The sequence below is a fragment of the Pelmatolapia mariae genome, linkage group LG23, assembly GCF_036321145.2.
Source record: "Pelmatolapia mariae isolate MD_Pm_ZW linkage group LG23, Pm_UMD_F_2, whole genome shotgun sequence".
NCBI lineage: Eukaryota > Metazoa > Chordata > Actinopteri > Cichliformes > Cichlidae > Pelmatolapia > Pelmatolapia mariae.
This window is the reverse complement of record NC_086246.1, coordinates 18770868-18784200: the sequence shown is the minus strand read 5'-3', so window position 1 is coordinate 18784200 and position 13333 is coordinate 18770868. Positions and strand designations below refer to the sequence as shown.

Below are 13333 nucleotides of genomic sequence, written 5' to 3'. Positions count from 1 at the left end.
CTACTTCACTTATCTGCTGTCAGTTCTGTCGAGAGAGATGGCAAAGAGCCGATCAGTTCATATGATTCCTTTAAAGAGAAGGGGTCAAATAAAAACAACATCCTTTGGACTATTGTGTATGGACTTATAAAACACATAAGCACAGTGCTGTGCATGAATGCGCTAGCACATATTCACTGAACAAATACACTTTGCATTTAAACATGATGTGAGCATACAGTGACGTGTGAGCGCGTTGCACATGATGAGCTGTAAATAATGCTAGTGGTTCGAGCAAACGCAGAGCTGCTGCAGCTGTCTATCTAAAGGTCTGATGGAGCTTTATGAATGGATCAGTGCAGCTTCTCACAGAACACAAACAAGTCAGGCAAGTCGATTGTCCTGCCTTCCCAAGCGGTAAATTTTGGGCAAACTTACTGTTAACATCAAGGACTTAAAGCACATATCGAGATTCCTGTGTGCTACTTTGACTGTTTATCTGAACATATCCAAAGTGGACACTTACATTTTCACATGGTCTAATATTCCTATGTCGGTGTTGTTCCTACATCATGATGACAATGTTGGTCCAGAATCAGCATCGCAGCTGACTTGTTTACACTGTCTTAGCATTCAGATGCATTCAGTTAGCGTTAGCCAAGAAGTTAGCTAACTGTCACGAGGAACCCAACATGAGAAACCTAAGCTTGGCTAACAGAAAACCTGACTTGATAAAATATTTATTATATTGTATGAATTCTTAAAGACAACACCTGAAATGCTGAGTTTTATATAAACAAAGGAATTTGTTTTTTCCTTTTCCTCCATATTCCAAAGCTATGACATCACAACAACGTGACTGGTCAGTTGCAACGCTGAAGAACACCAACATGGGAATATCAGACAGACCTACTTTACAGTGAATTCATCGCCAGTTTTTTTTTTTTGTGCTGTTTTCTGTTTTGTTTCAACTGGAGGGGATTTACTATGTGCTGAAAACTTTTCTGTATGTGTGGTTGAGGGATGTAAAGACATAACAACCAGCTCCACAGCAGCAGGGAGTAAATGTACAGCATCGCTCCACTAATCTAATGCTGTCATCACCTCACGTATTAGTGTAGTGTTTTACACGACCTCAGACATTTAGATTATGGCTCTCCATAGCTATGGTGAACAGCCATGACCTAAAGTGAAACACATTAGCTTTTGATTACAGATCTCAGTGTAGCAAAACCACTACAATGTTCATAATGTTGCTCAATTAAACCAGACAACAGTCGTCCTCAAGCTAGCTCTCATTTGCCTCCTTTTAGATTCAGTTGTAGGCATGTGCAGGTTAGCACGGTGAGACTTTCTGCCACATTAGTGCTTTGTTCTCCTATTGTGTGCCCTTGCTCTCAGACGAGGAAACTGGTCTGGAGATTCGCCAGATCAGCTGCCCCTCAGGCTGTAACATGGAGCGCCGGCGCAGTCGGGCTGTCCTCTATCAGCTGTCGGGACACCTGCAGAAACAGGACAAAACCAAGAGCAAGCTGAAGATCAACAATGTGAGATGTGCTGTGTTTGGTGGTTTAAATTATCCACAGCCAATGTCTTTTTTTAAAGCTCAGTGACCTCTGACTTTTACTCTACTGTCACAATTCTCCTTTGCTAAGTATCAATAAAATATCAAAAGTAACTGACAAACAATTCCTGCTCCACAGAGGATGCGCCATTTTAAATATAAATACCCCGTCACGGACTTTCAAACCCTGACTAAGCCTTTAGTAAGGCCAAAAGTAGCAGTGTCATCAGCATGTTTTGCCTGTAGGGAAAGCTGCAGCCTCCAGGAGAGTGCAACTGAAGAGCAAGACTATAAGGTGTCAGGGGTTTACTGGCTTTACTGATTAAGAGGGTTGTCATGGTTTCAAGAGCTTTGCTTGTGACTGTGATCTGCATATCAATTCAAAAAGATGAATGCTTGTAAATTTAAGCAACCTTGAATGACATAAAGACTGCCAAACTGCCTCCAACATGCGAGGAACAGTCGGAATAGCCATTTGTCTTCAGCTTGGCCAATTTTATTTAGATTTGATGGCGATATAAGTCTCAATCACGCCAATCCAGTGGAACCATAAATTATACCTTCACATCTAGTGCTAAAGATGTAATATTTAATGGAGATGAAAAACCACTCCCCATTGTTAACTTGGCAGATATATAATGCTAATACTGTTAATTTATGCCCATTAATTCTCATGTGTGTTTTTCCGTGCTGCACATCAAGAGCGTTCTCGGAGCCAATGCGAACCCTGTCCCCGAGTATAAGGTGGCCGATGTCCAAAAATCCCGTTTCATCCTCCTTCACTACGGTGCGTTCAAGGCCGGCTGGGATTGGCTGATCTTGTTGGCCACTTTCTACGTGGCCATCACGGTTCCCTATAACGTTTGCTTCACAGCTGTGGAAATACGAGAGGACGGCGGCTCGGCAGCGCGAAACCCACCGAGTGTCAGCGATATCTTGGTGGAGATACTTTTTATCATTGGTAAGCCCGTTTTAAGATGCTTCCCCTCTCTCTGCCAGTCATTTCTCTTTTAACTCCTATCTGTTTATCATTTTCTATCCAATTTTATGAACCATACTTGAAAATGAGCACCTTTTTTTTCTGGAGGAAACATCTATGAATGGTGAATATAATATGAGCCTGAAATGATCAAGGATCCATATAGAAGTCACACAAAAGTATTTACAAAGGCCCAAATCCCATAAATGTTTGCGTTAAACAGTCTGTGAGACAAATGATACCCACTGTCCTGAGCTCTCGAAAAGTCCCTTCAGTCAAAAGGGGCTGTTAGTGTCCATGTGACTCTACATCTCCCATTGCAGCTGCACTAACCAGGTCATCCAGGCCTGTGCTTTGTTCCATTTGTACCAAAACATGAATACAGTTTGTATTTAGGTAATCTGGGTCAGTCTGGAAGTGGAACTTGTAAGATCAGACTGCTTTAAAAGCCACCAGGAGCTCACATTAGTCACTCGTGTAGGCTTCTATTCAGCTGTGTCCATGGGATTTATCTCTTTTATACAGACTTTTTTCGGGGGGAGCAACATTAAAACTGAGGAAACTAGTGCACAACTACTGCCAGCAGCTGGTTAGCATAAACACTTTAAACAGGAAGAAACGGCAAGTTTTGCCCTGTTTAAAAGCTAAAGTGAAAAAAACAAACAAGCAAAACAGGGTTTTCTTTTTTTTTTTGCCATTTGGCTTTGTTTAGAGCGACAATGTCAAACTCAGTTTACATTGTAGGCCAAGTACAGCCCACTGTGGACGAAAATTTTAACAATACATCTCAGTTTTTCTGCATGATGGGCTTAAGAAATAAATCTGTTAATTTACAGAAAAAGTTCTGTTAGCTCATTGCACACACTGTCCTGTAATTATCAAATGGAAAATTGGCAGAAAATCCTCTTTTTATTTTGTTTTATTTTTTTACATTGAACTCACTGTAAAAATTGTAAATTTCAAAATTAAACAGTGAAAAAACAGGAACTTTCTGTCATCTAATGGTTTATCTTATACTTATTTACTGGTGAATTTTGAATGAACGTGGAGAAGGTCCTTTAAGTTATGAAAACACAGATAAAAGTAAAATTTATGCCACCCTTCAAAAAATAATTTAAAAAATAATTTAAGATTCATGCGCTTCCTTCCATAGCCGTCAAATGGCTTTAGAAAAGCGGGTTGATTCTGGCCCCTGAGAATTATGTTTGACAACCCTGGTTTAGCAAACACAAGACTTGTTTGATTTACAGGTACTGGTTGTGCTAGCTCAGTCCCTGTGGTTCTGCCGAGTAACTGGCTGCTGGCTTTAGCCTCATATTTATGCTACAGGCATGGCTGCAGTATCAAGTTTCTCATCTACTGCTCATAAAAAATGCAAGTAAAAGTTACTAAACTGACACAGTGTTGCTTTAGGTAAGAAAGTGACTGATTAATCACAAGAAGGAGGGTCAATTAGACTTTAAGGTTTTGGCACACTGCTAAAGCATTTCAGCCTACATTTGTGATGTCATTCTTTTTCTTTCTTGTTTGATCTGTGGTGAAGGTGGAGTTCCTTTTTTTTTTTGCTAGCCAGTTCTATTTCAATAGAAGTTGGGTTGGTCTTGGTCATCCAACTGGATCATCATACAGCAGTACATGGACTTCTCCAGATTTAATGATGCCTTTCGTGTGCTTCGTTCTAGATATCGTGTTGAACTTCCGAACAACTTACGTGAGCACGTCGGGTCAGGTGGTCTACGACGCCCGTTCTATATATATTCACTATGTCACGTCCTGGCTGTCTGTGGATCTGATTGCCGCCTTGCCCTTTGACCTGCTCTATGCCTTCAATATCAGTGTGGTGAGTCTGCAGCAATGACTTTTAGTTGGTTACACAAGGGTTGGAATAGAGGCATGGTGCATAAATCCTGCATGCTTGACTGTTGCTTGTGCTTTTGTGATCATTTAGTTATGATTTTTATCCATTTTTGTGCACGTGGCGTGAAGGTAGCGGCTCTAAGGGCCCCGCTGGTGGTCATAGACCTCATTCTTTTATCAATAGCACTCTCCTGCTGCTCAACTCTTTCACTGCTGATTTAATAAGGCCATTAAACTGAACATGCTCAGTGGTCACCGAGACGACAACGCCTGCACTTAAACTCACAAAAACTTGAACTGAAAAGTGACTGACAACTTTTTGTTCCATATTTTGTTGAAACGTTGCTCTTCCTGTGCAAATTTGTTGCAAGAGTGGCTTCAAAAGGGAGGAAAGCCGAGAGGGTTAGCATCAACCAGAACTCATTATTAGGTAACCGGTAATTAAGTTGATAAATGAGTATGCTGAGGACAAATTACTGTTAGAGACAAGTAGATTAGCCAGATGATACTCAGTGCAGATCCTGATAGCTGTTCATACAGAAAAGATTGCGACTGGCACATGAGGCTACACTACAGAGAAATCTAAAGGACCACAAGATGGTAAAATTGCAATGAATGCACAAAAGATTTCTTATATATGAGAAAAAATAATTTGTTTTTTTTTTACTTTGGTCTAATATTTATTTTTTTTACTACTTTTTTATAGAGCATTTACAGCTCATGTCCCCATTGTGCTGTTTCTCATAAAGAGATATGTCTGTATTTACAGGGGTTGCAAGTCCAAAAGGCTGTGGGACTCTAGATGCGGAGGACCAGACTTCTGGCACTGCTTTAGGGCTTCCTGGTTGCATCCTTAACCACTTGATGTTATAAACAGAAAATTAAAGTACTGATGTGACAAGTGGAGTGTATATACCGTATTTTTTCAGCTAAAATGCAGTTAAAATTTCATAATACAGATGGGCGATGACCCAAAAGATCGAAGAGTGTCTGTCCTCCAAAAAAACCCAGAAGTTTATTAAAGCAACGAAGTGGAATATTCTTACGCAGTCAAGTCAGTCACCTGATCTGAACCCTATTGAGCATGCATGTCACTTGTTGAAGACTAAACTTCGGACAGAAAGCCTCACAAACAAACAGCAACTGAAAGCCGCTGCAGTGAAGACCTAGCGTAGCATTAAAAAGGAGGAAACCCAGCATCTGGTGATTTCCATGAGTTCAAGACCTCAGGCTGTCATTGCATAGAAATAAACACTTTATTTTCAGTTATTTAATTTGTCCGGTTACTTTTGAGCCCCTGAAATAATGGGATTGTGTTAGAAAATGCTGTAGTTCCTCACATTTTTATGCAATCCTTTTGTTCAACCTCCTGAATTAAAGCTGAAAGTCTGCACCTCAGCTGCATCTGAGCTGTTTCATTTAAAATTCATTGTGGTAACGTACAGAACCAAAATTAGAAAAATGTGGTATTCAAACACCACTTTAGTGAAGTCCCAGAATAAAACTGAGGAGCTGGAAATCATAATAACAGGTGTCTGTTAAAAAAAATTACAGTTACACTTCCCATGAAGTTGTCTTTGAACCATGAACTTTTTTCAGATTTTTTTGTGCAACACAACCATGCAACTAAAGGCAGATCTGTATATACAGTGTGTGATTAGCATGACACTGAGTTGTTTTTTTTGGTTTGTTAGTCTGTTTGTTTTGGGTTTTTTCTAATCATTTATTTTTTAGATTATCATCATCATATTTTTGTAACTTTTTTCCCCCTGTGATTAGAACAGGAGCAAAGCAGAGCAATCATACACCTGTTTCTTCTTTGCCGATTCTTAATCACATCCAGGTTTCTGGAATTAATTCTTGTCTCTGTGTGGTGTAATCCATCATGCGTTGTGTGGAAACCAGAGCTGCTTCAGTGAACAGGCTACTAATTGGACACAGAAATGAGCAAGGAATTGCACAGAATGAGAAAAATCAATATCGTGAGCATGTTTGAGGAGGTAAGATGGAGCATCAGGACTGTTTTCACTAAAGTATGATAACATCAGTGACTTCCTCTGCCTGCTACAACTGAATTTGAACCAGCTCTGAATTCATTTTCTTGGGCTATTTTAATTCCGTCTGTGTTGTAAGGCTACTGAGGCATTTTTTTGCTGTTTGTCTGTGCTGTAAATAGGTTTGTGCACCAGGTCCCTCAGTAACATAGCTCACTATCAAGGTGACTGATTAAGACTGTCAGTGTCCACCAATACTTCTAATTACAAACCTTCCCCAGCTCCAGATGTGAAAAAGATTAAACTTGACTATTTCTAATTCAAGTCGCGGTAAATATTCTACCCTACCTATCTGAGAGTAACTAATCCCATCCTAATGAGCTCCACTTGTCATATTTCCCGTTACAAGTTTTCGCCTTCTCTTCTGTCACTGACTCCCAGAACTTCGGCGTTCACATGCTGAAGACGGTGCGCCTGCTACGCCTTTTACGCCTCCTGCAGAAGCTGGATCGTTACTCCCAGTACAGCGCTGTGGTCCTCACGCTGCTCATGTCCACCTTTGCACTGCTGGCCCACTGGATGGCCTGCGTGTGGTACTTCATTGGGCGCAGCGAAATCGAAAGTAATAGCCTCACCTCCTGGGATATAGGTTCGTGTCTATGTGTCTGTATTGTGGTTTCATTTAAAGATTTACGGGGATTCATTTGATGGGGGGGCAAAAGAGCAAAGAGACAGGGAGACAGACCCAATTAAAGATTGTGCGTATCATTTTAAATGCTCCGAAGCAAAGCATGAAGATACTCTTCTATGTGCAGCTTGTATGTGTGTCCTTTCACTGCGAAAACACTTCTAATTATGGTGATCTGTTTCCCCTCCTACTGTGCTCACCGGTGCCAAACAACAACAATACTGCGAGGTGCATGTGGTGCTGGTGCTTATCCTGTTTGAGCGATTTAACGCAACAAAGCGCAATGACACAAAAGACTAGAGAGGGAGGACGACGGTGAGCAGCGGTTAAAGATATATCGTTTTCTCTGATTTGGGGATGTACGTGGATGTAAATGTACACGTGGGGTGGGCTAAGGTGGAGAAGTGGGTCAGCCGTTTATCATAGGGTTGGTAATTGAGCTTGTTCTCCACTAGTCAGGCTTAATGAGAGTTGTGCACACAAGGTTTAAAAGCTCTCTTACCAGTTTATTTATGTAACACTACACAAGTCAGCTCCGGGTTTGCTACAACTCAGACAAAAAGCTGTGTTTTACTCTTGACATTTCAATTTTCTGATAGAGACTCAGCAGGAAAGAAGACAAGGGAGCAGACAATAATGCACAAAAGTCTCTGTATTTTGCTTCCAAGGAGACGGACGTTATGTGTTTTGTTTAAATTGGTCTTGAGCAATAGTTCTCCAGGGTTTCTGAAGCTCTTTCAAAGTCTTATTTGGCTGCTTTGTACAGTCCTTGTACTCATCCATCTTCTGATGGATAGGGATGATGTTGTGTCTATACATAACAGACAACTTAGCAAAGAACACATTTTAAATTTTATTCTTAGGCACTAAAGAACAGCCTGTTTTAGATCTAGTCATAGGTTTTTGTCCATTTTTGCATCTGTTTTGTGTTTTGACTGAAATGAATATATCACTAGATGATAGAGTTTAACTTTTTTAAGCATTATAAGAGTATGTTATATCGGTATTGTGCGCTACTAGGATGCCTAATCATTTTAAATCCATTAGGGTTCTGACATTTTCTTATATTAAGTACTTCAAAGAATGAGCTCTGCTTATATAAGTGATGCCCGTTACTGTGGTTGATTAAAAACAAGTAGTAGTATGAAGCAAATATGAGAAGTCCCTTGTGATGTAAGTAATTTCTAAGAGACTTTGACTTCCTGTCAAAATGTTAAAACATCCACAAGCTGACAGATAATGAGACTTATTATTTGCACTGTGCATAAATACAATCTGACATTATCTAAAATGCTTGCATGCTGTGTCAGACGTGTACTCCCAAATGCACATACACCAAAGCTGAAGGAATGACTCTACCCTTCCAGGCTTGTTACTGCCGCTAATGAAGCCTTCTAGTAAAGGTCATCAAACAAACACGGATGCACTCTCATTAAACTGACAAACTCTTCTGGACTGTCCCACTTCCCCCACCAGGCTGGCTCCATGAACTGGCCAAACGCTTGGGAACGCCATACTTTATGGCACCGCTGACCTCCCTGCTGGGAGTCTCTGAATCGCCTCAAGACACTGTGACAGCAGGACTAAGCAATTACAGCCAGTGGAACGGCTCTAGTTTGGAGCCACTGAACGGGGCGAGCGTGTTGGATTCAGGCCAGTGGAATGGCAGCAAGACCAGAGTGAGGGCACCGAATGGCTCAGGGATGACAGTGAGCGGCGGACCGTCTGTCAGGAGCTCCTACGTGACATCACTCTACTTTGCCCTGAGCAGTCTGACCAGCGTGGGCTTTGGCAACGTTTCGGCCAACACGGACTCTGAGAAGATCTTCTCCATCTGCACCATGCTGATCGGAGGTGGGCAAAACCTCAACATCAAAATCAGATGTTCTTAACCCTTTAAAGCCTGAGCCATAAAAAAATGTCTATCTATCTATCTATCTATCTATCTATCTATCTATCTATCTATCTATCTATCTATCTATCTATCTATCTATCTATCTATCTATAAGGTTTTTTCAACAACCAAAAAAATTATGTAGGAAAAAATTGTCTGTTAAAAAACAAACCTCTTTGTTTGTTTGTTTGTTTTTTGCTTTTTTATGCAAATGAGTAATTGTGTAAGTGGTAAAATTTAATGCTTGGTTTTCAAAAAATGGAAAATCTGTTAAAACAAATATATATATATATATATATATATATATATATATATATATATATATATATATATATATATATATATATATACACAGTGCTGATTTAAAATAAAACATAATATAAGAAAATGCCACTTTTGCCCAGTAATCCCAAGTTATTTAAACCTCACACTGCACATTTCATGCTGGACGTTAAGCAAACTCACACAAGTTCCTCAAGTACTGCAAAAAACATCTCACTGAGCAGCTTTTCAGGTTCTTACCTGTTTTTCTGTCTCCTCTGCAGCATTAATGCATGCTGTGGTTTTTGGTAACGTGACCGCCATCATCCAGAGGATGTACTCACGTCGCTCCCTCTACCACACCCGCACCAAGGACCTGAAGGACTTTATTCGTGTGCACAGGTTACCCAAGGTGCTGGAGCAACGCATGATGGAGTGTTTCCAGACAACCTGGTCTGTGAACAACGGTATTGATGTCAGTGAGGTAGGAAGGATGACATTTGGTCTTGATAGTGCAGGAATCTAAGATCTCAGGTACTGCTGCCCTGAGGCAAAAGTAAAACTCATAGGAGTGTTTGTGCATCCAATTCAGTGAATTCTAGATGGAAACAAATGTGAGACTGATCCTTTAACGTTCTCAAACGGACATGTGGCCTCTGTACCATGGATTAACCCTGCTAGCCACAATGGGATAAAGTGGACTGAAAGTGCAGATGAGGTGACTTGTCCTCCAGGCAGACTAGAAAATAAATAAATATATATATTAAAAAAAACACGGCTCCCAGTCATTGAGAGGATTTGGTTTTTGTTTAGTTTCTCTCACGCTGGAGCAGCCATCTTAATTTAACGGATTAATGGCCTCACAGACGCTAAACTCACTCCTGGTGTGTTTTGCCACCAGTTGGTTTTAAATCTAGATAATCCTGTCTTTTTTTTAAGAAATAACATCATGGAGGACAGACGCTCTTACTTTGACATGACTACCAGCAACTTTCCTCCTTGCAAAGTTTCCCCTTTTCCACATTACACTAGGCCTTTCCCTTTAGAGACCAGTGAGATCGCACGAGTGAGTAAATATGCAAAAACATTTTAAGCCTTTAAACCTCTTGCTGGACATGCATGTATCAGCTGCTTGTGACTATGTGGGAAGGTGAAAAGGTTTTATTTTGGCTGTTACCTTCACCTTCCCACACATTACATTCAGAGGATGGTAGAGAAAGTCGAGAAGCCTCTAAAAGCAACAGAAGCTGAGGCAGAGATTGAGCCATGTTCTCGTTCTGTCTTCAGCTGCTGAAGGACTTCCCGGATGAGCTCAGAGCCGACATCGCGATGCACCTGAACAAAGAGCTGCTGCAGCTGCCGCTCTTTGAATCGGCCAGCAGGGGGTGTCTGCGCTCCCTCTCCCTGATCATCAAGACCTCCTTTTGCGCTCCGGGGGAGTTCCTCATCCGCCAGGGTGACGCGCTCCAGGCTATCTACTTTGTATGTTCCGGCTCCATGGAAGTCCTGAAGGACAACACTGTGCTGGCCATTTTAGGTAAAGAAAAATAAAATCAGCTCATTTTGAGTACAAACCCAAACAGTTCAATCATAAATAATTTTTCCTTATTTTCTGTCATATATACACTGTTACTATGAGAGACGCTCATATTAAACATGACCAAAATTTAAAACCATGAGGTCGGTGTCCACACAAGTTATCCCTGTGACCCAAAAGCTTACGTTTATACCCTTGGCTCTGTCTTAAGTCATAGAGAAGGGTGATTTTTAATATGGTCACCTCAAGTATACAGCCCAGTCTGCCCACCTGCTGTTCAGACCCCCTGTTTGTGAGAGACTAAAGGAGTACTGACAGTTCTTTATGTAGTACACCCATTTCCAAAGTCAAAAAGTCTGCAAGACCCTTAAAAACCAGGCAATCCAATGGGGCCCACCCAATAATCAAACTCTTATCAAAATACTAATCTGATCAAAAAGTGATGTATTTCCTTGAAATGTCTGCAAAAAAGAACATAAATGGCACAGGCTATTGGCTATAAATAGCTAATGCTACCCAGTCATATGCAAAGTTTTTAATGTCCAAGAGTCCAAGAATGAAAATATAGAGTTAAATATAGGCATAAGAGGTAGGAATAGTTAATGTTAATGCCTAGAATCAGGTAAAAAGTATTGTTAAGTACATGAGTGGCGATGCACCCTAGGGAAGTAAGTGTCGGAGCATTAGGCCTTGTGTCACGCCTGTCTTGGACTCCAGACCATAGAAGCTCTCCTTGATTTTGGCAGGAAACAGGCTTAAAAACCAGCATTTATCTGAGAGTGCACGAGGATGGAGCTAAAGAGGGCCTACAGTCACTTCTTTGTATGAGTAATAGAGTTCAGTGAGCTTCAGAGGAAAAGAGCGCTGTCATTATTGCGTTCGTTGAGTGCCAGATAGCCGTCGTGGGAGGTTTGCTCTCGAGTCGAGTCATCGAAACCTCTTTCAGCTCTTCATTCGTGGCCATTACCGTTGCATGGTTTCTCTTTGTGCTGCAGTGAGAATTGGAAATTGAGTGAAATGTTTGCACAGAAAGATGACCCAAAGGTGATCCAGGTGAAACTAACAGTTTAGTTGCAGAAGCTTACATCAGCTGTTAGTTAAACAGTGGCGGCACTTTGCCAGCTCCAGTATGACATTTGTGCACAAGTACAAATGTAGGGTTGTCCCTGTGAAGTAATAATATTTCAAAATGCTGGAAAAATTATTTCTAGAGTTGTGATGGTGGCATATAAGGTTGCTTTTAAAACACACGGGAAATCAGCCAAGTACCAAAGACAGGAAGACAAAATAGAAGATAAGGAATCTTCCTTTTTAATCTCATCTGCTTGCAAGCAAATATGTTTTGTCTGGTTTCAGTGCTGTGTGCAAAGATGGAAAAAGGCTGTTTAACACTAAGGTTGTTATTAGGTTTTCAAGATTTAATAGCCGGCTTTTATGGAGACGAACATAATTAAGAAGAGCGGCCCAGAGCTTATAAAACTGCAGTCATATTAAACCGTCCCTGTGGGCAACAATAAACACCCCATCAGATGGAAGATGGAGTGTGACCCAGGGATTGATGAGACCGTTTGGGAGCACCCATAACCCCTAAAGCAAACCTATAAACAACATTAATGTGTGAATTAATGAATTATTCATTTCTCCACTTAGCTGCGGTGGAACAAGTTGTAGACATGTTGACATGCTGTCAGACACTTTGCGCTATACGTAAACAGCGTCAGACATCCAGCTGTTGCGGAGCGAGACTCGTCCTATCCCGCAAGTATTTTATTGAGGTGAGGGCTGTTTGTCAGAAAGAAAAAAAAGAGGCTAAAAAGCTCTGGGATATGGGAGATAATCTGTGGGTTCAGGATGTTTGAGCCAATTTCAATGCAAAAAAGAAGCACAGAGACAGCAGCTTCACTTAAGAGCGGGGAATGGCTAACAACCTCAAACCACCACTGAGAATATTCCTGCAGTTTCACCTTTAAATTGCACTGCAAGCAGCTTGTTAAACTGCTGAAATCACCAACCTGGGTCAATGTCATACCGCCACAATAAGAGCCTCTCCAGGGTCTTGTCCTACAACACGTACATCGACACGCTTTCCATTCCGACGTGGATAAAACAGAATACAGAATCATAAACACACTCGCAAACAGCACTGGAATCAGTTCAGGTCCACATGAAGTGCAGGTAGCAAATTAGCAACAATGTTTTTCATTTTAATGAGCTAACTGGTGTAAATAATAAAGTGACTGCTGCCTACAGAGGAGAGACAGCAAGCTCGTTAGTATGTCAGACCTGCATGTGTTATGTGTGCACATGTGTTATTGGGTGCACACATGACCAGGCATAAAAGCATGCATTTCTTGCTTTCTTATACATATAGAGGTGAGCAAACAGTGCTTTTTTTATCACAGTATTCCTGTCTGCTCTTTCTCTCTCACACACATGCGCACAAATTGGTCTGGCATTGCCACTTTGGATTTACAGCTCAGGAGACGACAGTGTGGTAAAGAGGGGAAGCAGAAGAAGGAAATGCTGACCTTCTATTCCAATTCATAGCTGTTTATTTGTACTTCACAGTCTAACAATACA

General features: G+C 41.0%; 1 protein-coding gene across 1 annotated transcript in view; it reads left to right on the top strand.

Annotated features, from left to right (window-relative positions):
• The window catches only part of LOC134621348 (potassium voltage-gated channel subfamily H member 3-like), a 46586-nt gene that overhangs the window by 16995 nt on the left and 16258 nt on the right, over positions 1-13333 (top strand). The window contains exons 4-10 of the mRNA XM_063467803.1: positions 1381-1526; positions 2246-2504; positions 4205-4362; positions 6815-7022; positions 8538-8915; positions 9501-9700; positions 10504-10753. Coding sequence (XP_063323873.1) covers positions 1381-1526; positions 2246-2504; positions 4205-4362; positions 6815-7022; positions 8538-8915; positions 9501-9700; positions 10504-10753 — 1599 coding nt within the window. The remainder of the gene's footprint in view (positions 1-1380; positions 1527-2245; positions 2505-4204; positions 4363-6814; positions 7023-8537; positions 8916-9500; positions 9701-10503; positions 10754-13333) is intronic.